This window comes from Mytilus californianus, unplaced genomic scaffold (genome assembly GCF_021869535.1).
Source record: "Mytilus californianus isolate M0D057914Y unplaced genomic scaffold, xbMytCali1.0.p SCAF_4, whole genome shotgun sequence".
NCBI lineage: Eukaryota > Metazoa > Mollusca > Bivalvia > Mytilida > Mytilidae > Mytilus > Mytilus californianus.
The window spans coordinates 26,731,774-26,757,477 of record NW_026262690.1 but is presented as its reverse complement, the minus strand read 5'-3'; the positions used below and the strand labels follow the sequence as shown (position 1 = coordinate 26,757,477).

Genomic DNA, 25,704 nt, shown 5'->3' with positions numbered 1-25,704 from the left:
GGTGTGGTAACTCCTGGAAAAGGAATTAATATCCGCTAGCGGGGCAAGACAAAAACACAGTTTTGGACGATTTGTTTATTTATTCAAATTCATTTCATTTGTGAAAAAAAAACATATTTTTTTTCTTTGTGATCACATATAAGAACGTACACTTTCTACGCTCCCTGGATCCACCAATGTTTAGTGTTTCTTCATTAAAATTGAGCTTCAATAGATATTCGAACTATCGAATTAATGAAAGATCGGAAGTAAAGTAGTTTGTACGAAAACTTTAAAAGTATAAATATCCATTTTTGTCACAATGAGATAAACAACCTGTAAAATGTAATTTATTTGTATGATATAAAAAAAACCCCAAAATTTACCTTCATTAGATTATTTGATTCTTGCTGCTGGTATCCGACATTCTTATTTGTTTACCGATGGCATAATGAAATTACCTACGCAAAAGATAATACACAGGGCGCAAAACTTTATTGCGCGAGTTTTCATCTCATTGGATAAAACGGTTACGTGATCAATTTCTAACATTAGTTCCAGCTATTACAAATGATATATACCACGTGTACCGCCTAACTCATTTACATATTTGAACGAACTCACCCTTCTGATTTGTTTGTTTAAATATGTTAACTCGTAAGAACCATAGTGTATAAAGTACATTCCATCCACACCCTCGAATCAGTTGCCGGGTGCTTCTGAGAGGTCCGCGTTTGAACAATATAAATAGCTGCGTCAAACTCAATATTTCCCGCCAAACAGAAAAAGAAGAACAAAGTAGTGGTTGTTTGTAAATTCAATGTATTTTCAATTCAAAGATTACTGTTTGATATAGACACTTGGTAAAGGATTTTTTATTTGTGATTCTATCAGATTTTCAATTCTTATGGATGTATCTAAAGCAGTCGGGTAAAAAAGAACAACAAGGTAAGTTTAATTTCTTTATTTTATGCCTGTTATATGTGTTTTTAGGTGTATTTTATTGTTTTTATTTCAGCCCGTCTATTTGTTTTGCAGTCAGTTATGCTATGGCTTATTTTGTCGTATTTATTTACAAACTTAGAATGCCAATTTTGTACCTGTCATTGACATTGTTTTCTTCAATTCTACATTTAAAAAAGAATTTGCTTGATTTTAACTAAAATTAAATATTCATGTTTTTTTTCTCTTGGCTGAATATAACCACATTGTCAGATTTGGGATCCGACCATTCTATGTCAATTAAATGTGATATTTCAATGTTTTAATATCGTAAACCACATTTGTTCAATATCATGAACCTAAATTATGTCAAAATTTGATCCCAATCCGAATTCAGACAGTATCAGCCATAAATATCGTGTCCAAAATTAAACCCACTGTTCAGGGTTCGACCTATGCGGTAGTATAAAGCTGCCCTCAGCGAAGCATTTAATAAAGAAATATTATTATTATAAATATTGACGACAATCTTCTTTGTCGAAAATGATCACTATTTTTATGGCCTCGCAACAAAGTTGTCGGGGCCATATAGTTTTACCCTTGTCCGAAATCCGTCATTCCGTCATTCCGCAACAAACCATTTTACGGTGTTTTTTTTTCTAAACGCCTTCAGATATTGGACTGATTTTTCGTATGTGAGTTAACCATTATGAGTTACAGATCAAGTTTGAGTTTCGTTCCGCTCCACTAATTTTTGCCGAAATTATGGGCTTTGGACTTCGATAAATTGTGGAAAATCACAGTTATACGGGTTTTTTTTCTAAACGCCTTCAGATATTGGACTGATTTTTTGTATGTGAGTTAACCATGATGAGTTACAGATCAAGTTTGAGTTTCGTTCCGCTCCCCTTTTTTTTTGCCGAAATTACGGGCTTTGGACTTCAATAAATTGTTGAAAACTACAGTTATACGGACTTTTTTTCTAAACGCCTTCAGATATTGGACTGATTTTTGGTATGTGAGTTAACCATGATGAGTTACAGATCAAGTTACAGTTTCGTTCCGCTTCACTAATTTTTGCCAAATTACGGGCTTTGGACTTCGATAAATTGTTGAAAATTAGTTATACGGACTTTTTTTCTAAACGCCTTCAGATATTGGACTGATTTTTGGTATGTACGTTAACCATGATGAGTTACAGATCAAGTTTGAGTTTCGTTCCGCTCCACCAATTTTTGCCGAAATTCCGGGCTTTGGACTTCGATAAATTGTTGAAAATTACAGTTATACAGACTTTTTTTTCTAAACGCCTTCAGATATTGGACTTATTTTTGGTGTGTAAGTTAACCATGATGAGTTACAGATCAAGTTTGAGTTTCGTTCCGCTTCACTAATTTTTGACCAAATTACGGGCTTTGGACTTCGATAAATTGTTGAAAATTACAGTTATACGGGGTTTTTTCTAAACGCCTTCAGATATTGGACTGATTTTTGTTATGTGAGTTAACCATGATGAGTTGCAGATCAAGTTTGAGTTTCGTTCCGCTCCACTAATTTTTGCCGAAATTACGGGCTATGGACTTTGATAAATTGTTGAAAATATCTGTTACATTTGTATATGGAGTTTTTTAAGCCATTAGGTTTTGAGCAGATTTATTATATGTGAGACTACCTTCTGGTTTGTGTCCACATGCGGTGTTGAAATTGCAGATTTTTCAAATATTTTAGACGGGGCCATTCGTGTCATTTTGACACATCTAGTTTCCCATGTGTTAGCCCTATCTGACTTGTTTTATATCTGTTTTCTTTTTTTTTTCTTTTTTTACCATAACTTTTCCATATATGTAAATCATGACAGAAAACTGTTATAAGAAGCAACATTATAATAGACATTTGCGGAAACTGTCATACATCTACGATCAAGATTACAATTACACTCACAGGTAACATTGAAATCTGGGGCTTTCTCGAAGTGTAAAAATAAACCGTCGATCCAAAACACTGTAACGATAGTGATGTTTTTCTGTAGTTGAACAACGAGTTTATGCACGGCCGTCAATCGGCTAGCCGAGAGATTGGATGGTTAATCTGCGTTGAGTCTGAGGCTATTTGGGCGGTTAGTCTGTTAATCGGGTCGGTTATACGTCTGTTAAGAGTAAAAGCACAATTTAATGTTTAACTCTGTTAAATATACAGATTTTAAACATACTATAAGAACCAAATTAAAAAAAAGGGCTGCCTAAATGATATCCATTGTAGAACATTTTCCTGTAAAAACATTTCATAGTCTGCGCAGTTTTCAGCAAAACTCAGTAAAAGGCGTCGCGCAAATATATGGTATTTATGCTTATACGCATAGCAATATGTTTGGATAAAGGCAAAAAAAAAACAACATTTTTTTATAACATTTAAAAGACACAAAATAGTACTTTGGTTCTAAAAAAATAATTGACATTAGTAAATATATTACGTGAGTAAATACCACTTTTAAATGAATATTAGGGGAATAAAGTCTGTTTATGGGTTGGACAATTTAAATTGTGTCAATTAAAATATTTAGCCACGACAACAGTTTTGCTACTTTTATATTTTCCCATTCAAAAAGTTAAGAATGAGATTTTCGAGTAGAAAAAATGACAATACGGGGCAACAGTATCCTACAAGGATTTTATATTTTGACTTTCTATGCATTTTCGCCTCTTGAATATGCATGAATTTATTATTAACTTTTTCATTCAGCCTTATATTTTGAATCTTTTAAAAGTCTGCAACATCTATAAATCTGTCAAGTGTTGCAATGCAGCTGGTTAAATTCCAAGAGTTTTCCAATATGCATTGTCCTTTCTACCTAGTCATCGTTGTCATTTTCTGCCAAAGGAAGTGTCTTTACCAAGTAAGGAATATGACCCGTGTTTTCTATTCGTTTGTAAGACGTGGTTCTAAACAAGAAGTTGACATTAGTAAGTTTTTAGCTCACCGGGGCCCAAAGGGCCTCATGTGAGCTTATGCCAGCACTTGGCGTCCGTCGTCTTCCGTCGTCTGTCGTCGTCGTCGTCTGTCGTCGTAAACTGTTTAAAAAATCTTCTCCTCTGAAACTACTGGTCCAAATACCTTCAAACTTTAACTAAATGTTTCTTTGGGTATTTACTTTATAAATTGTATCCGAAGTTTTGATCCATTGATAAACATGGCCACCATGGCTAAAAATAGAACATGGCGGTCAAATGAAGTTTTTGGCTTATATCTCAAAAACTAAAGCTTTAGAGCAAATCCAAAATGAGGTAAAATTGTTCAATTGGTCAAGATCTATCAGCCCTGAAATTTTCAGACGAATCGAATAACCCATTGTTGGGTTGCTGCCACTAAATTGTTAGTTTTAAGAAAATTTTGCATTTTTTTGTTATTATCTTGAATATTATTATAGATAGATATAAACTGTAAACAACAATAATGTTCAGCAAAGTAAGATCTACAAAAAAGTTTATATGACCAAATTTGTTAATTGACCCCTTAATGAGTTATTGCCCTTTAAAGACAATTTTACACAATTTGTTAATCAAGTTTGCTAACATTTAAAAATCTTCTCCTCTGAAATACTGGTGAGCGATTCAGGCTCTTGGGAGCCTCTTGTTTTAAATCAATATTTGTGTATGGTGCTGATTAACAGTCAAGATTTTTAAAAAAATGTCACCAAATACTAGTACTGTGAATTCATTAATATTCGTTGGATACCAATTTCCGAGGATTTCGTGGATGTCAGTTAACCAAAAGTTTAAATGTTCAACAAAGTGTATATTGTCAATTGGCATGTATGTAGACTTTGGAAAAACCCAGCAATTAAATATCCACAAAAGTGTCAGTTTTCCTCTTTTCACGAAAATTGGTTTCCACGAAAATAAATGAACCCACAGTAAAGATTTTCGTGTAGATTTTTCCATATTTATATTAATATGGTTAACAACCTATTTGCTTTGTTCACACGGAAACGAATGCATCGAATGCCAGTGTATATTTACATTATGATATAGGTAAATGTCCTCTTGAAGCAAACAAATTTGGGTATATATATATATATATATATATATATATATATATATATATATATATATATTTAAGCACCTAATGTTTGTGGTTCACCATCTTTGCCGCAAGTTTATTGTTTTCTGTTTGGTATTGATTTAATATAAAGGTCCATTTTGTTACATCTTTGTGATCAATTTTCTTGGCAATCGTTAATGGCAGTCATCAGGGTTTAAGAATATGAGTAGCTCGACATCGTTTTGTTAAATTATACTTTTTCACTCTTCAGGTCTTTTTTGTAAAATGTTGTTTGTGCTGTATTTAGACCCTTGTACAACGAAATTTGTTTTACATGGACACGTATAAAAATTGCGGTTTATATCCAATGCAATCATAGGTTTGAACGTTGTTTTTAATTTAGACTTGTATATATATTATTAAAAAAAATGCATCCACTGACCTCGCCTTCAAACCAAGATGGCCAACATGGCTAAAAATAGAACAAAAGAAAAGGGTGGGGGTAAAAGGCAAGTTATGCATATTATTTTAAAAACCGTATAGATAGATAATCTGATTATGATATATATGTTCAAAATGTTGAGGTCTACAAATTGTTCTTTAGCAGCAAAACTGTTCAACGACTTCTTGTAGAAACTTTTCCCCTTAATTGATGCATTATTTACCTCACCGACCCAAAAAGGCCAAGTAATCGTTTCTAATCACTTAGCGTCCGTCGTAGTGGTCGTCTGTCGTGGTCGTCGTTCGTTAACTTATACAAAAATATGTGTGCCTTACAATTTTCAGACGCATCGGACAACCGGTTGTTGATTTGCTGCCCCTAAATTGGTGATTATAAGGACATTTTGCAGTGTTTGGATATTATTTTGAATATTATAATGAGATAGAGATAAACTGTAAGCAGCAAAATTGTTAAGCAAAGTTATATCTACAAATATGTCAGCCTGACCAAAACGGTCTATTGACTCCTTTTCGGAGTTATTGCCCATTGAAGTCAATTTTTCAAAAAATTTTGTAATTTTGGATAAGTTTTCACATATATTTTCATGTCTGAAACTACAAGGCCAAATTGAACCAAACTTTACCTAAATTATACTCATTGTATCTAGTTTTAAAAATGTATCCTATGACACTGCCCATCAATCATGTACAGGAAATTTTACAGGAATTGATATGTTCATCAGGTCAACACCTATCTGCCCTGAAATTTCAGAAGTATCAGACAATCTGTTGATACGTTCCTGCCCCTTTCTTGGTAACTGTTAGGTTATTTTGTAATTTTGGTAATTATCTTGAATATTGGAATAGATAAAGGTAAACTGAAGACAGCAAAATTGTTCAGCAAAGTAAGATCTACAAATTAGTCAACATGACCAAAATAGTCAATTGATCCTTTAACGTTATTGTCCTAATTGTCAATTTTAACAGTTGTTTGTAAATTTTTATATTCCTTTACAAAAATCTTCTCTTCTGAAACTACTGAGACACATTTAATCAAACTTGGCCACAATCATTATTAGAGTATCTAGTTAAAAAAGTGTCCGATGATCCTGTCTACCAGCCAGCATGGCTGACAAGGCTACAAATAGAACCTACGGGTAAAATCCAACTTTTGTCTCTTTATTTTAAACTTTATTTTTTAACCTTCATGAATAGAGTTAATCTGAAAGGAACAAATAAATATGTTCAGAATAATGAGCTCCACCAATTGTCCATATATGTCAAAATTGCGATGAACTTCCTGTATAAGTAATTGCCCATAACAGACAAAATGTTTTGTTTTTTTTGGGTCACTTTTCTCTATTATCATGATAATTATGATATTAAGAGATACCATTTCTTTACTGTTATGCCTTACACGATTAAAATAATAATAGAATATTGAACACTTTTTTTAGCTCACCTGGCCCAAAGGGCCAAGTGAGCTTTTCTCATCACTTGGCGTCCGTCGTCCGTCGTCGTCGTCTCGTCGTCGTCGTCGTCCGTCGTCGTTAACTTTTACAAAAATCTTCTCCTCTGAAACTACTGGACCAAATTTAACCAAACTTGGCCACAATCATCATTGGGGTATCTAGCAGGCAGATTAAGTTAAACATAGGACCCTATGGGAAATACAAAAACACATGTTTTCTTTTACGTAACCAAATACATACAACTAGTTTCTTTAAGAGAGCCACTGAATAAAATGAAACCAAATATGGCATGAATGTCCCAAGAGAGGTGCTAACCAAGTGTTGTTTCGTTGTGGCCGGACCATTATCCAAAATAGCTGCAAACAAGACTTGGCTTAACATGAGACCCTTTGGGAAATACATGCAAATGCTTCTTCTACAGGAGCACTTTATGGAATGAAACGAAACATGACCTATATGTTCCTTATGAGGTGCATTAAACGCTTCTATTATTAAGTCTTTTCATTGGTTTTCTTCTGATTATCATCATTAGACCTATTGTATTTGTTCTGATTATTAAGTTTTCCACTTTTCTGTGGAAAGACTTATTGTATTTGTTCTGATTATAATTAGGTCTTTCCACTTTTCTGTGGAAAGACCTATTGTATTTGTTCTGATTATTATCATTATTATTATTTTTCCGCCAAATTTTTAGATTTTAGTGTTGCAATATGTTGCTTAGATATTTCTTATATTGTATCGTACAGTTTATGCGCTTTTAAATTTCACCCTGCTAAGACGAACAATTTTCTTTGTAAGCGTTATCTCCTCAAACCCTGTTTTCTTGTGTACAAATCTTCTTCGCAACCGTCAAACATTACAAGAAAATTAATACACCAATATGGTCGTTATATCCGCAGGATCTTAAAAATAATTTTGACCAAAGCGGTCCGAAGACTACATTTGGGAGTTATTTCCCCTTTTATATTTTTAATGAGAATAATGTTGTTGTACCTGGTAAACAATAAGTGATGATACCTAGGGTATTTTGATTTTAGGTCCTTGGTAAAAAATAGATAAAATAGGGTCAAGGTCTAATGTCACGGTTATTTCTTAATTTGGATTTTGGCTTAATTTCACCTCTTTTCAAACACGATTTAAGATATCGACAACATATATTTACTATATTGTAAGTTCGGACATGTCGTAACACCTACATATTGGTTTAAAGGGTACACTCACATCAAATTAGAGTTTTCTCCCCTCTTTTATTTATCTTGTTATTTCACTTTTCGCTGTTTATCCAATGTGTGCAGCTCCTTCGTAACAAAAAAAAATATCGACAAAATTCGTTTTACAAATCATTTGTTACATCTTCTGGAATTTTTGGCTAATTTGGATCGAAGCGATTCCATGAAATTTTATAGGAGTTATCTATCTTCACCAAATAAATTTGTCGGTATGTTTTTTTTTACTTATAAACCGTTAACCGTATAACCCTGGAATGTTTTATTTGAGGCCCCTAGGTCCTAACATAGAAAATGAGGTCAAGGTCAAAGGTCAGGGTTAAATTTACAATTTTGACTTTTCCTTGTTTTTGCATTTTCTCAGACACATTAAAATATATATATAAAAGAACAAGTGCTAAATGTTTGCTTTATTGTAATGAAGATCTGTTACATTTGGTCTGAATCAATCTAAAGGCTTCTTATAGGAGTAAGTGCCCCTGAAATGTCTAAATATAAGGTTAATTGATTATAACTTCAACTTGGTTCAATATATAGCCATAAGACCTTAAACAAAAAGGTTGGGTGACATATGCCCTTGAAAAATGACAACCGGAAGTGACCTTGACAAAACCGGAAGTAACAATTTCTGCACTTTTTTCATGAAAATGTACAAAAAATCCATATATTCTGTAACCTTAATACATAAACTTATCACTAATGACTAGATGTGACTTTTGATAAACCGGAAGTAGCCAATTATCCCCTGGTTAACAGGCAAAAGTATACAGAACTATATATTTTTATAATCAGTGTGAAAAAGCTATCAAATTAGACCGGAAGTGACATTCACCACACCGGAACTAGCTAATTAACTTCCTTATTTAAACTCAAAAGTAAATGGAAACCACTTTTTTTTAGTACGAAGAATCTTATAGTTGGATGCCAATTTTAACTTTGAGTAAACAGGAACTATCTTCTTATCAATTACTTTGAAAATGTATGTGGAAAGACCTTCATAAACAATTGGTTTATAAAAATTATCATGTTTTTATTCTTCCGTCACAACGGTGCATTGTGGTTTTGCAAGATGTCGCTTAGATTTTTTGCATATGGTATTGAACAGTTATTGCGCTTTTGACATTGACCCTGTTTAGCTGAACACTTTTTATTGAAAGAGTTATCTCATCAAACACTGTTTTTCTTGTGTACACGACTCCTTCGCACCCGTTTAAGATAACAACAAAATTATTTAACCAGTTTGCACGTTATATCCTTATGATCTTAAATATAATTTTGACCGAAGCGATCCGGAAACTCCATATGAGAGTTATTTCCCCTTCTGTATTTAAAATAAGTAAAATGTAAATGTCATTGGTACCATAAGTTATAGACACCTAGGCCCTTTGAATTGAGGTCCTTGGTTAAAAAAAAAAATAGGGTCAAGGTCAAAGGTCATTTCTCAATTTGGATTTTGGTTTATGTTTACCTCTTTTCAAACACCATATAAGATATCGACAACATATGTTTACTTACTTGTTAGTTGTGACATGTCGTAACACAAACATGATGGTTTAAAGGGTACGCGAACATTAGATAAGAGTTATTCCCCTCTTGTATTTAAAGATACGCGTATGGTGATATAACTCATCAACCATATATAATTAAGGGCTAGGGTCTTTTGAAAGCCATTCAATCTTGGAAAATCCAATCGGAAGTGACCTTGTGTAAAACGGAAGTATCTATTTTTTGTACTTTATTCATGTAATTATATTTAGAACCAGATATTTTAGGTATTTCAGGTATCATTTTCAAGTTAACATTGAAATAATACTGAAAAAAAAACATTTTTCCATCCGGAAGTAAACCATATATTTTTGGAATCATCGTACAGTTAACTATCATTGACGCTGGAAATGACATTTTAAACCGAATTTAGGGTCATGGTCAAAGATCAATGTCATTTCTTAATATTGATTTTGGCTTAATTTCACCTCTTTACAAACACGATATAACATATCGACAACATATATTTACTTAATTGTTACTTGCGACGTGTCGCAACACATACATATTGGTTTAAATTAGAGTTTTCTCCCCTCTTTTATTAAAAAATATGCATATGTTGATATAACTCATGAACCAAATATATTTTAACTAAGGTCTTTTAAATGAGATCCTTGGTTGATGACCTTGAAATTGTACTCAAGGTCATAGGTTAAATTGACGTTCTAGATTTTGACTTGCTTTTACCTCATATGTTCGCATGATTAAGCCATGGAACTTTTCGCATTAAGTTGCAAGCCATATGACCTTGAAAAAGGAACCTAAAGTGACCATGTGTAAACCGGAAGTACTTATTTTATGTGCTTTTTAAATGTATAAGTATATAGAACCGTATATGTTTGGAACTAGTGTCAATTGAACAGTTTTGATAATACTAGAAGTAACATTTTTTCAAACCGTAAGTAACAAATTATCTCTCTTATTAAAAAAAGTATTGTAAAGAAACCATATATTTTTGGAATCAGCGTACTATAAGCCATCCTTTGACGCTGTTAATGACATTTTAAACATAATTTTTACTACTTTCATATAAAACAAGTGTGGACACAGATCAGTGTGGATAGTATATTTGGATGTTTGATAGTGTTTTCTGACAGAAAGACGTCTCTGGTTCCACCATAGGTTTCTATGTTGAACTGTGATGCACAGTGACATCAGACCTGTACCAAGCACTTAAATAACAGTGTCTTTTATTAAATATTGAGTTTTAATGTCCAAGACAGTCATGGAGGAGACACCAATTTGTAATCAGTGCCAACAGTTCATAGATTTTATTTAGTGAGACATTCCTTAAGCTGCAAAATACACCATGGCTGGTTTCCATTTATGTCAGTGTCCCACGAAAACGTATTTTTTGTTCTGACGTTTGATTGATTGTGTTGTCAGTCAGAATGGTCGTAAAGTGCATGCGAAGTCACAGGCTAGAGAGCCTTATTTTCGCAATGAATGTTTGCATATTTCACAGGTCAATGAGATGTTAATCAAATTGACATATATATACGAAACTGGTTACATGTAGTTGAAAAAACCTGAACACAAACCTCTTTCAAGTAAAGCTATAGCAAATCAAGCAAAACCCCGATTTGATGTCAGGTCTTCTTTAATAACAAATCTACATATTGCCCGACATTCTTTGAGTGCTTCGGAAATATAAATATGTACATTCCTGTAATTGAATTTTGTGCATGTAAAAAAATTATATTTGCTAACATAAACAGTATAATGATCATTTAAACTCTATGTCTATGTTTATAAAAAGTGTTACAAAACCACCTAGCATTATATTGCTAGTAGCATTATATTGCTGCCAGTTGTGATCATCTTACCATTCAGCAGATCATGTGCTATTTTGAGTTGTATGTCAAATTTTTATTTCACAAAGAATGCATTTGCATAACAATGAACTTAGTTCAAAGCAAAGCAATTTAAAATACACTTAGACAAAAAGCTCCATCCAGTGATATACTTTGTTATAGACTTATACTTATAATGAACAAAAATCCTTCATAACCACCTCTATAATCATGGATGATATAGCAAACATGCCAAACTACATGGATCAGAAGTCTTGAAAAAGACATATTTTTGTATATTATATATACGTAACCCAATTAAAACATCTTCAGTTGTGGTCAAAGCATTCAGTTTCTAGCAAGTAGTTGTCACTTCATGCACATGTTAATGATATATGCTGAGTGTCCCTCTTTTTGAAATAAGAACATACTTCTACCTTATCATAGTAAACAGGTTAACAGGATTAAACGATTTCTTTAAAGGAATATATTGGTGTACAAACTCGACCAATTTACTCACAAACAAATCAAAGTCCAGGTTATACACCAATAGATTCCCTTAAAAAGACGTTTCATCCTTATTATTATCTAAAATCATCGATTTACGGCTTTGACCATTAAAACTTCGGTAAAAAGAACTGTTTCTTACACGCATTTTGAAATTTAGCTGCTTTCTAAGGTAACACTACACAATTAGAAAATAAAATTGAAAGTGAATCACAAAATGAGACAAATTCAACCAACTTGGCCACTACCACCATGAGGGTACGGAGCTTAAAAAATGTGTCGGATGACCGAGCCGTCTTGCCTGCCTGCCAACCAACATGACATACATGGCTAATAATATAACATAAGGGGGAAATGCAGTTTTTGACTTCTCTAAAACAAAAGCAAAAGTATAACGGTTGCATTATTTCATGCATCAATTGAAAATAAGAATATATGTTGAGCGACACAGGCTCCATGGAGCCTTTAGTAACAATTTTTCATCAATCTTACAAAAATATTCTCCACTTAATCTACTGTGCCAAAAAAATTCAACTTAGCCACAATTTTGAATAGAGTATCTTGATTGAAAAATGTACCCAATGACATAGCCGTCCTAGCTAAAAAAAATGGGGGTTTACTCTATTGGAAAATTGTAAAAATAATTTCAAATAGTCACAATTCTGAAACTTATGATACTGGGTCTGGTAACTATTATAAGATTACAATGCGATGATTAATTAAACTACTGGGCCAATGTAAGTTTTCTTTTTATGGTATGTATATACCCAACAAAAGACTTAGCAAGGTTCGGTTATATTTTTTTGATATGACAGCGTTTGTCACACCACCTCCTTCTTACCATGTCAATATTAAAATAAACAATGTTCTTGATATGGTACCCATTGTCTGTTAACGACCGTTGTCGTCCTTGTATGTCGTCTAATGTGCCCCATGCATTAACTAGTTAAAGTGGTTTTTTCTAATGATAATACTGAATGAAGTGATACCGAATGTGTCAACGCTTTACTTAATTTATGATAAGGTATGTTTAATGAAACCATCCTTGCATATATGTAATATGATGTTTTGCTTTAAAACTTTAGGAGCAGTTAGCCGGACACACTTTATGTACTTTTGGGACGGAACGACAGACGCAAAGAACAAACAGTAAAAGATATCATCAAGACTCTACTCATCTGATCGGTACCATGCATTGAAAAGAAGAAACAACAGAAATGTAAATAATTGGAATTTTGCATGTTCTCGCTCTCTCTCTCTTTTGTTATGATATATATATATATACATTGTAAGAGTAGGGTTAATACCTTGTGCTAACTTTTATAATATGCAAACATTAGTACAATTTTTATACGCCCGTCAAATTTTTGACGGGATGTATTATGGTATACAAATGTCCGGCGTCCGTCCGTCCGTCTGTCTGTCTGTCCGTCTGTCTGTCCGTCCGTCTGTCCGGCGTAAACATGTCGCACCGTAACTTGAGAATGACTTATCCAAATTTCATGAAACTTAACATAGTTGTTTCTTATGATGGTCAAACGATCTGTATACTTTTTAGTGAAAATAAGATTAAAACTTTTTGAGTTACGGGACTTAGTAACTAAAACAGGTGTGTGTTTTTTTTCACATGTCGCGCCGTATCTCAAAAACAATTTATGATTATTGCTTAAAACTTTACACACTTCTTAGTTATATTAATCTTAAGATCTGTATACTTTTTGGTGATGATTCAAAATTTTATTTTAGAGATATTGAGTATTTTGTTAAAAAAGGGTGAGGGTTTTTTCACATGTCGCGCCATATCTCAAAAACAGTTTATGATTATTGCTTAAAACTTTACACACTTCTTAGTTATATTAATCTAAAGATCTGTATACTTTTTGGTTTTGATTCAAAATTTTATTTTAGAGATATTGAGTTTTTTGTAAAAAAAAAGGGGGGTTTTCGCATGTCACGCCGTATGTCAGAAACTATTTATGCTTATTGCATAAAAATTCACACACAAGTCAACGGGCGTATCATGCGCTCATGGCGCAGCTGTTTTTAGTTCTCTTGAACCAACAAACAGTGTAGACATAAAAGCAATACCTGTACAAAACATCCAAGTATATATACACACTCTCTTATACGATTATTATAAGTTACATAGCGGTTAGTGACCTATTACGATATACATCGTATTAGGTCACAATCACACTATGTAACGAATTTATCTTACCGACTATCTTTATTTGTTCAATGTATACTAGAGTTGTCTCATTTGCAATCAAACCACATCTTTTTATGATTATATTAAAGTATCCAATTGTGTTAAATTCTACAAACCTACTTCCACATGTCTGCACATACAAAATAATGTCAGCAATAACAATTGAATATCAACAACCTTGATATAACAATATTAAACAGAACTTTTAATACATACAAATAAGCAAATAATGCCAAAGTCTTAACTTCACTACTAGTCGTGTATTGAAATAAGCCCCGCCTCCATACCAACCTAATATTGAATATACAAGGTCTCCACGCGGACGCTTTTAACCAATCATATTCCTAGAAAAGTGTAAGAGGTTAGATACATGGATACACCCGTCAATAAAAGACTAATAAATACAAAAGACTTTCTAAAGATGATAGTCGAACGACAACGACGATGCTATATTTAATATGAAATACACATTATTCTAACATATATCTACTGATATAATATATATTTCAAACATCAGTATCAAACAAAATACGTTTCATATATATAGCTGAGTAAACTTTAACAAGATGTATAATTTACAAGCCTTAGGAAAATTTCGACTGTTCAAATTGACGGTGTCGTGCTGAATGATAACATAGGACATAAAGTACCGCGAAAATAATGTTGATGCGGAAAAACGTAACACCCTCTATGATATATGGGATAAAACACACAGGGGACATTAATAACATAATACACTGCCCGTTCACACGAATGAAATTACAAATTTTGTACCGATTTTCTTGCATTAATTTTTATTGAAGAGTATGGATTTTCTATATTTAAATTTATTCATAGAAATTGTAAAGCAATCGATAAATGTGTATGCAATTTGGGTTTGCTTTGCAAAATATTAACTAAGAAATGACCACGATGTGGATGATTGTCAATCACACAACTCTTTAACAGCGAACTTACGTCATTGATCTTACCGTTCAACCTGTGTCAAAGGTAGACAACAAAAGGTAAAAACAAAATTAAATACAAAGCAATACTGTGTATAGTGAAATATAATAAAAAACAAGTTTTATATAGAGTGCATCGACCTTAACCGGTACATGTAGTGTTCACATCAAAGTGGCTTTGTTTTATATATAACCAATATATCAAAGTAGTGACGTAAACAGTTAAAATTCATTGCAGTAGAAGCAGATTTCGACAATTTTATAACCTTAAATGTTGACATCTAAAACATTCTATTTACATTAGGAAGAATTATGGTTAAAACATACAGAAAGAAGTATCTTCATCGACATCAGATTCATGAACAGGAAGTACGGACTGCAATACGAGAACTAGAATTAACAACTTTTACAAAGTCATGGAGGGTAAAAGACTCCGAGTATGGCATGATTTGCAAGTTTTTAGGAAGAAAAAATGATGACAGTAACAGATCCAAAATTCGAGGCATCATTAATTATGGTATCAGTTTACAAAAAAAGAAGGAAAAAGGAAAGAGAAAGCTTGAAGTGACAGAAAGTAATCGACAAAAAAACGAAGAAGGTATTGTCACGGTTGTAGATGTTCTTATTACCTACTGTTCTGTTATTCGTCAAAACCCAAAGAACTCTTGAAACTAACTGCAAGATTTTTCCCGTAGAACTACCATTGTTTAGCTGTTCATGTTAATAAATTGTTTAATGTATGTACATTGCTTTTATTCCAGGTTGATTAAGACGTAAACAATCGTTCACTATACATCACATAAACCATAACCTAATCTCAACATTTAAAAAGAATGAATGCATAATGTTGTAACATGTTTTGTTATTAATAATCTCAAGCTGAAATATACAATAGGAAATTTCTGTATTAACTGTTACTGCATTTTGTTTTGATGATTAATATGTAAATTCTTATGCATCGAATGACAATACCATCTTTTAAAAATTTCAATAAACCAATAGCATCTGAACTCAGAACCCTCCCCCTTTCCCCGAAGATTGGCGTTTTGTATATATATTTGAACATGTGGTGAAATTGAAAAGAATACAACTCATCATTGACACCACATGCTGTTATTAACTTTACGTTACAGTGAAGCCCAGATGAAAAGTTTACAACACAAAATAAATAATGAAAATCCCTCCCCTCATTAAAAAATAAACAAGTGATACCCAATTCCACAATGAAAAATGACGACTTGATTTATAAACACTTTTAGGTCAAATCAAAGTATAACTACTTAATTTCAGACTCCTGACTTTTGACAGGCAGCTGCAGACATGAAGCTGGGATAAACATTAATGCTGAACTAACTGTATCACCTAGCCTCTTACATTTTGCTAACACGAAATAAAAACAAAAGATAGAATTTTTATAAAAAAAAGTCCTAGCTCTTTAAGATAGACAAAGTAACAAATGCTTATGAATAGACGATACATAGAAGCAGTCAGAGACAAATTCCTGTTGCTTTAAGCTACTTCAATGCCAATACAAAAAATATTAAAATTATCTTGAAGTATTAAGCCATAAAATGATTATTAATCATGTCTATTTTCAATACATGGACATATAATTGGCCAAAACGAATTCTTAAATTTGTGTAGACCCATACGTATTTCTTAAAAAGATATATGTAGTTGGTACATGAATATCCTGTTTAAAGATAGGAACTAGTACAATGGTCACACAAAAACGTGACATAACAGGAAAACAAACAAAATTCTCAACCCAATCAGAAAGGAAGTGATCTTACCTAAGATGCTCATGAAGGGAGGGCCAATTTTGTTTGACATCTGTCATCCGACATGAAGTAATACAACTAGAAAATCAATGATTATACAATTTCGGTGGTATCACAGCCAGGACAATATGATGGGATTGTGTGTATGTCAATAAGAACATATCCGCGGTACTTGTTACCCTAATATGCCATCACCGTCTGCCGAGTCGCTTAAACGTTTCTAGTGATATTTTCAGATTTAAGATTTGAACCATCGGTTTCAAAGGTTCATAGGAAAATGAACTGAATATGCATCCACTGCTAAAATATAACTACACAGAAATTGGAATGTTAAAACTGGAAAGCTGAACTTATTTCTGTCTTAAAGTAATGATATGATCCGAGTCTTCTTGTCAATTTCTTTATCTCTGTCAAGGTATGAGGCATAGAAGTTACGTTTTTTTACAACGAAAGAAACATGAAAAGTAAAATAAAGACTTCAGTTCAGTCTTTCCTTGAGACACAAGTTATCATAAGACCATACTTAAAAAAAACATATATGAACCGAGAGAGTCACAATCAAAACATGTTTAGTGACAGAACACGTCTTATATAAATATAACAATGGCAGGATTGATGAGGTATGAACATGATTTATCATGATATTTGCAAAAACATCTGGTTACATAGCTATTAAGGTAGATAGGGTGTGTAAATTTAAATCCACAGAATTGTTTGATGATTTGTCAAAATGTACTTTATATCATTTTTTTTCAAAAATGTAATAAAATATATTGGTCACCCTGCCTTTTCACGCTACAGGTTGAGCAAATAGTCTGATTTTGTATTGATTATGCAACGTAAACCCAAATCTTAGTCATAAAAAGAAAACAAAGCCAAAGAATTTTAAAATAAGATATAAGAATATAGCTCTAATAATATAGAAAATTCACAACTCATTCTATTAGAAGAGTAACTTTATCGAGTTATCTCCTATAATGTCTGAGTAATCTACCCTGATACGGAAATTTTATAGAAACTTACAGGACAGAGAAGCACACGAAAGAAAGAAAATATCATACAACAGGAATAATTTAATTATTGTAAAATACTGCCGTAAACATGATAAAACACATTATTTCCTATATAAACATAAGTCTTGCAAAATGAATTACATACTACTGTCGAAATTTGCAAATTTCATTAAAGATCTAGACCGACTGCAATCTGCTTTTTTAGCATTCCTGGCCCGAAGGGCCAAGTGAGCTTTTCTCATCACTTGGCGTCCGTCGTCCGTCGTCCGTCGTCGTCCGTCGTCGTCGTTAACTTTTACAAAAATCTTCTCTGAAACTACTGGGCCAAATTTAACTAAACTTGGCCACAATCATCATTGGGGTATCTAGTTTAAAAATGTGTCCAGTGACCCGGCCAACTAACTAAGATGGCCGCCATGGCTAAACATAGAACATAGGGGTAAAATGTAGATTTCGGCTTATATCTCTGAAACCAAAGCATTTAGAGCAAATCTGACAAGGGGAAAATTGTTTATTAGGTCATTATCTATCTACCCTGAAATTGTCAGATGAATCGGACAACCCGTTGTTAGATTGCTGCCCCTGAATTGTTAATTTTAAGAAAATTTTGCCGTTTTTTGTTATTAGCTTGAATAATATTATAGATAGAGATAAACTGTAAACAGCAATAATGTTCAATTAAGTAAGATATACAAATAAGTCAACATGACCAAAATGATCAGTTGACACCTTTAGGAGTTATTGCCCTTTAGAGTCAATTTTTAACAATTTTTCGTAAATTTTTGTAATCTTTTACCAAAATCTTTTCCTCTGAAAATACTAAGATGAATTTAACCAAAGTTGTACACAATCATCATAAGGGTATCTAGTTTAAAAATTGTCCGATGACCCCGCCCGCGAACCAAGATGGCCGACATGGCTAAAAATAGTATATAGGGTAAAATGCAGTTTTTGGCTCATATCTCTGAAACCAAAGCATTTTGAGCAAATCTGCCAGGGATAAAATTGTTCATTAGGTCAAGATCTATCTGCCCGAAAATTTTCAGACCATTCAGGCAAACCGTTGTTGGGTTGCTGCCCCTGAATTGGTAATTTTTAGAAAATTTTGCAGCTTTTGGTTATTATCTTTTTTTTTTTTTTTTTTTATAAATGTGGTATGTTTTTATTTGCACGATACTATTTTTAACTTAAATTATAAATTCCAATAAGACAACGAATCTTATATTCACATATCTTCCATTTCTAACGAGATGTGTTCTTTTCGATGTGAAGAATAAGCGATGTTTTTGAGATGTTGATTGACAGTGCAGCTCACTGTTGTACAACTAAACACTATTGTAATATGCAGTTTAGTAGAAAAAAAAAACGTCGTGTTATCAATACTGACTATAAAAAAGCAACAATAAAAATCTTACTTTTTGTACTTGTATCCAAAGTTCCTCCCCTATAAGTTTTGATGAACCAGTAAAGACAAGCGACTCATCAGTATAGCTACACCCATGTTGCTCCTTGGGGAGCTTTTGGTTATTATCTTGAATATTATTATACATAGAGATAAACTGTAAACCGCAATAATGTTCAGCAAAGTAAGACCTACAAATAAGTCAACATGACCAAAATGGTCAATTGACCCCTTAAGGAGTTATTGCCCTTTCTATTCAATTTTTAACAATTTTCATAAATTTTGTAAATTTCTACAAAAAATTTCCACTGAAACTACTAGGCCAAGTTCATTATAGATAGAGATAATTGTAAGCATCAAGAATGTTTAGTAAAGTAAGATCTACGAACACATCACCATCACCAAAACACAATTTTGTCATGAATCCATCTGTGTCCTTTGTTTAATATGGACATAGACCAAGGTGAGCGACACGGGCTCTTTAGAGCCTCCAGTTTAAATCCAAGATGGAGAAAGACACCCGATCTACCTTAAGCATTTCACAGTTATTCATTTTTCACGGTAAAAGGGCTTCCCCTATTAGTAGTTGTTAAATTTGTATTTCCCAAAACAGTATCAATAAAGTTTTGTGAAGTAAAAAAGAATAAAAAACATGTTATTCCGTAAAAAAAATATCTTGCAATGTAAATTAGAAAGTAATTGTTCATGATGTTCTTTTCTTTAAAAGCATTTTATAGAAAAAAAACAAGATATGGTATGATTGCCAATGATACAACTCTCCTACAATGACGTAGCAACCTATATATCACTATACGACCTTCAACAATGAGCGAAACCTATATTATGAAAAGAAAAATGTAAAACAAATTAAAAGTCAAAACCAACTAATACTGATAAATAAATCAATAAACGGAAAATAAATATAATATACAGCAACATACGAATTCCATTGAATTACGAACGAAGACAGGCACATACATAAATTGCGGGTTGAAATTGCAAGCGGACCACAACCCGCTCCGATGGCTGTGACATAGTACACCAAAGGTACACTAGAACAAAGTAAGAACAAACTACTAAACAATTAATAACCAATTGTTCAAAGAACAATTGAAGGTCTTTCCACATCAATTTTCTAAATAATTGATAGGAAGCTACTTCTGGTTTACTCAAAGTTATTAATAGCGTCAAAGTATAATTTTCTTCATACTGATTCAATAAATAAATGGTTTCTATATACTTTTGCCTGAAATAAAGGAGATAATTGCCAACTTCCGGTTTAGAAAAATGTCACGTCCGGTCTCATATGATAGCTTTATTCACACTGATTCCAAAAATATATAGTTTGTATATACTTATGCCTGTAATAAGGAAGATAATATGCTACTTCCGGTTTATAAAATGTCACTTCCGGTCTCAAATGATAGGTTTACCTATGATCATTCAAAAAATATATGGTTTCTAGGTACTTTTCCATGAAATAAGTGCTAAAAATACTACTTCCGGTTCACTCAAGGTCACTTCCGGTTTACTTTTTTCAAGGTCATATGTCAACCAACAGTTTGCAAAAGACCCTATGGTTTTATCATGTACCAAGTTGGAGTAATAATCAATTAACCTTAAACTGAATCATTTCAGGGACAATAACTCCTATAAGATATCATTGGATTGTTTCAGACCTAATGTATCATATCTTAATCACAATTAAGCAAACATTTTGCACTAGTTCTTTGATTTGTAATTTTAAAAGTGACAGAGGAGATCAAATAACAAGGAAAAGTCAAAATTTAGAATATGACCTTGGCCTCAATTTCATTTAAATGAACCAAGGAACTCAAATCAATATACCTTAGGTATCTATCACTTACCATTCATGCTATACATTTATATATCCCTTATGTCAAATACAGAAGGGGAAATAACTCTCATATGGAGTTTACGTATCGCTTCGGTCAAAATTGGACAAAACATCCTGAGGATATAACGAGCAATTTGGTAAAATAAATTTGTCGCTTTCTTTTACGGTTACGGAGGAGATGCACGCACAAGGAAAACAGTGTTCGGGGAGATAACTCCTACAAAGAAAAGTATTCAGTTAAGCAGGGTCAATTTCAAAGGCGCATAAACTGTTCGATATCATATACGAAACATCTATTCGGTTGTCATTTTTCAAGGTAATATGTCACCCGACCTTTTATAAAAGGTCAAAGGGCTTTATAATGAGCCAAGTTGAAGTAATGATCAATTAACCTTATAATTAGACATTTCAGGGGCACTAACTCCTATAAGATGTCATTAGATTGTTTCAGACCAAATATAACATATCTTCATCTATATATTTAAATGAGAAGACCTCATTTTGTGTGTCGCTTCTCTTCCTTCCACAATAAATTAATGGTCATGCCCCTGTGTCCTATAGGTACTATACATAGTCGCATTTGTCATCCTCGCTTATGATTATTCAGTTTGCTATATTTTGGGAGGAAAACGAAAATAAAGGCGTCCGGATATTGTTTCCGTCATCAGACGGACTTTTAAGTCATAGACAAGACTTCCGTTATGGACTGTTTTAAAATTACACATAATTGTCCTACGTACTAGGGGACAGGACAATTATATTCACGTTTTTCTGTATACTATGATCATACATATACTATAAATAAAGTGTATTTGCTATTTACTATCAATTCCAAGTTTACTACCCACGGCGGTCACTGAAATATTATAAAGAGAGCCGTGAATAGTAAATTTGGAATTGATAGTAAATAGCAAATACACTTTATTTATAGTTTATGTATGTTCATAGTATACAGAAAAACGCGAAAATAATTGAAATTAACAGAAAAAAAATAATGGACCTTGGAAAAAAGGGGGAGGGCTAAAACAAATTGTCCTGTCCCCAAGTACCTATGACTTTTGATACCTTTCCTGAAATTCTCCAGTAATAAAATCTTTTACAAAAATTCATCTTACAACAGTTTACATACTTTCAACCACGCTCTTAATGACCGCGATTTCGCGGGTGTGTTCTAGTTACAATAAAGCAAACATTTTGCACTTGTTCTTTTATATATATCTTTAAAAGTGTTGGAGAAAATGCAAAAACAAGGAAAGGTCAAAATTTAGAACTTGACCTTGACCTTTGACCTTTGACTTCATTTTCTAAGTTAGGGCCTCGGGGCCTCAAATAAAAAGATTCCAGGGTTATACGGTTAAAGGTTTATGAGTTAAAAAAACATACCAAATTTTTTTGGTAAAGGTAGATAACTCCTATAAAATTTCATCGAATCGCCTCGATCCAAATTTACCCAAAATTCCTGAGGATGTAACGAACAATTTAAAAAAGAATTTTGTCGATATATTTTTTTGTTGTGAAGGAGACACACACTTGATAAACAGTGAATAGGGAGAAAACTCTTACAAAGAAAATTGTTCGTCTTAGCAGGTTGAAATTTAAAAGCGCATAAACTATACGATGCAATCTAAGAAATATCTAAGCGACATATTGCGAAACAAAATTAGGCGGAAAAAAAATAATAATAATAATAATCAGAACAAATACAATAGGTCTTTCCACAGAGAAGTGGAAAGACCTAATAATTAAACAATTCTTGTTTATGAGACCGAAATAGCAATAATTTAACATTCAGTTAAGTAAGTTAAAGACATAATTATAAATATTTGAAAATATCATCTCGTTTTGTGTCCCCCAAAAAAGGAATCGGCCGATTGTAGGACTATTAATAGTGCGTTTTCAGATTCATCACTCAACAACATCATCTTTACCGAACATTTGTATCATTTTACGCATGATAGCCAAATTGAAAATTTTCGTCACATTTTTCACAGGAACTACAATACAGTTACAAGGATTTCGGAAATTGTATTTTCATGGTTCATTAAGTCAGCTATACCGTGTGATGCGTTTTCAGATTCATTTCACAACAACTTCTTGTTTATCAAACACTTTCTTTATTTTACCTATGATAGCCAACATGAAAATGTTTATCACATTTTGCTCAGGAACTACAATCTCCGGTTTTACCGAAATATTTGGGCGGAGTATCACCAGTGAGCAGTAGCTCAAAGTTTCACATGTATCTACGAAAGAATTTAAGCAGTTTCTTTAAACAGAATTTGCAAGTGATAAACAGATTTTTCATTGAAATCTAGAATGTCAGAGATGCATAGGGAACAGGGTAGAATATTTACACACTGTAAATATTTATCAAAGGTACCAGGCTTATATTTAAGTACGCCAGATGCACGTTTCGTCTACATAAGACTTATCAGTGACGCTTACATCAAAAAAGTTATAAAGCCACACAAGTACGAAGTTAAAGAGCATTGAGGACCCAAAATTCCAAAAAAGTTATGCCAAATAAGGCTAAGTTAATCTATAATTGGGATAAGAAAATCCTTGGTATTTCGAATAATTCATAATTTTGTAAACAGAAAATTTATAAAAAGGACAATTTAATTGATATTCATGTAAACACCGAAGTGCTGACTACTAGGCTGGTGATACAATCGAGGACGACACGTCCCCCCAGCAGTGACATCGACCAAGTAGTGTAAATAGTTATCAAAGGTACTAGGCTTATAATTTAATACGCCAGACGCGTGTTTCGTCTACATAAGACTCACCAGTGACAATCACATCAAAATAGTTATACAGCCAAACAATTACCAAGTTAAAGAGTATTGAGGACCCAAAGTTCCAAACAGTTATGTCAAATATGGGCTAAGGTATAATGACAAAGGAACACTAGTCCAACATATGACAATCACATTTGTACAAAAGAAAATCAATATCAATGCCATCATTTACTGTGATTGCATTATCTTCATTGTTAGTTTAACTTTTATTGTTAAATATAATAATGCATTGTATAAACAAAATTTTACATAAAAAAAATTCCAAAGTTTTCTACTGATTTATATTTGAATTCATTAATTCTGAAGAGAAATAATAAATTTAGACATTTTTCGAGAAGCCTTCTAGAAATTACTATATCAAGAGCCAACCAATCGTATACGCCAAAATGCTATTTAACTTTGTGAATAAAATACCTAATAGAGATATTTTATTTTGATAGATCATAACTCTTTCGTTTCGATATTTCTATTCTTTGTATTAAGTTAAATATAAAATAAAGCATACCAAAGTTTAATACGGGGATGTTTAGGCGAAAACATTGTGATGTTTTTTCTATGATTCTCAAAACTTGCAATTACTGACAACAAATAAAAAATCAAACTATATATATCCATGAAGTGTCACGTTTATTTTTAGAAGGTGTAAATACCTAACAAAGTGCAGTCACCATAACATTGAGTTTTATAAGGCCAAGGGGATAATACGAATAAATATAATCATAAAAAAAGACTTCTAGATTAGCTTGTGCTGTCATATTTTTACTACAGTTTACTCATCAAAATTAAACTCGTCTCATGTATTCAAATGTTTCTTACTTTGAAATACTTATAATAAAATTGAAAATGAAAATGGGGAATGTGTCAAAGATAAATCTATATTTCTTACTTTTCAAGGTATCTATCTATGAATTGTAGGCAAAAAAACTAAAAAAAAGATATTTTTTTTTTTATTAAAAGTCAATAACTCAAAAGAGAAAACAACTGATGATTTCGGCCATGTATAATACTTCTTGCTTATCATTTCTGCTTCTTCAGTTTATATATATATAGAAAACCTATTCAATCTAATAGGAGTAAACACAAATTATATTAATGTTATAAATCGTTTGTAAACTGGCAGGGTTGGCCATATTGAACTGTTTGTAAAAGAGGGACAGTCAAACTCATAAATCGAAAATAAACTGACAACGCCTGGCTAAAAATGAAAAAGACGAACAGACAAACAATAGAACACATGACACAACATAGAAAACTAACGCGAACCCAACCAAAAACTAGGGGTGTTCTCAGGTGCTCCGGAAGGGTAAGCAGATCCTGCTCCACGTGTGGCACCCGTCGTGTTGCCTATGTTATAGCAAATCCGGTAAAACTTGTCATGTTGAAATTTTTTATCGTAAATAAATGGTAAACAGATTTTAACATTTTGAAAATAGCATACTTTAGTTTCACGACTTAAATTCGGCCATTCATGACTCCTTTAATTGAGGACACCATCACGACTCCAACCCGACCATAGATTCAATACATATTCGATTATTCCAACCAATTCGCGATTTTTACAAGTCTTTGCTCGACTTGCTAGATTATATAAACTATGCTCAATCTCTGCCCGATCTAGACCAGACCAAATCGACCTGATTGTATAAAGGGGTTGTATTAATAATCGGGAAGTGGTTGGGTATGTACAAATTTCAATTAAAAACCGTCAAATTTCTGGTTGGACTAAGTATATCAATTGGCTGAACGTCACTAC

The 25,704-nt window shown here is 32.7% G+C and overlaps 1 protein-coding gene across 1 annotated transcript in view; it reads left to right on the top strand.

The window, feature by feature from the left end:
* Positions 1-890: 890 nt before the first annotated feature.
* Positions 891-25,704, top strand: part of LOC127736894 (uncharacterized protein DDB_G0283697-like) — a 39,501-nt gene continuing 14,687 nt past the window's right edge. The window contains exon 1 of the mRNA XM_052247458.1: positions 891-927. Within this exon, the coding sequence (XP_052103418.1) occupies positions 891-927 (37 nt within the window). The remainder of the gene's footprint in view (positions 928-25,704) is intronic.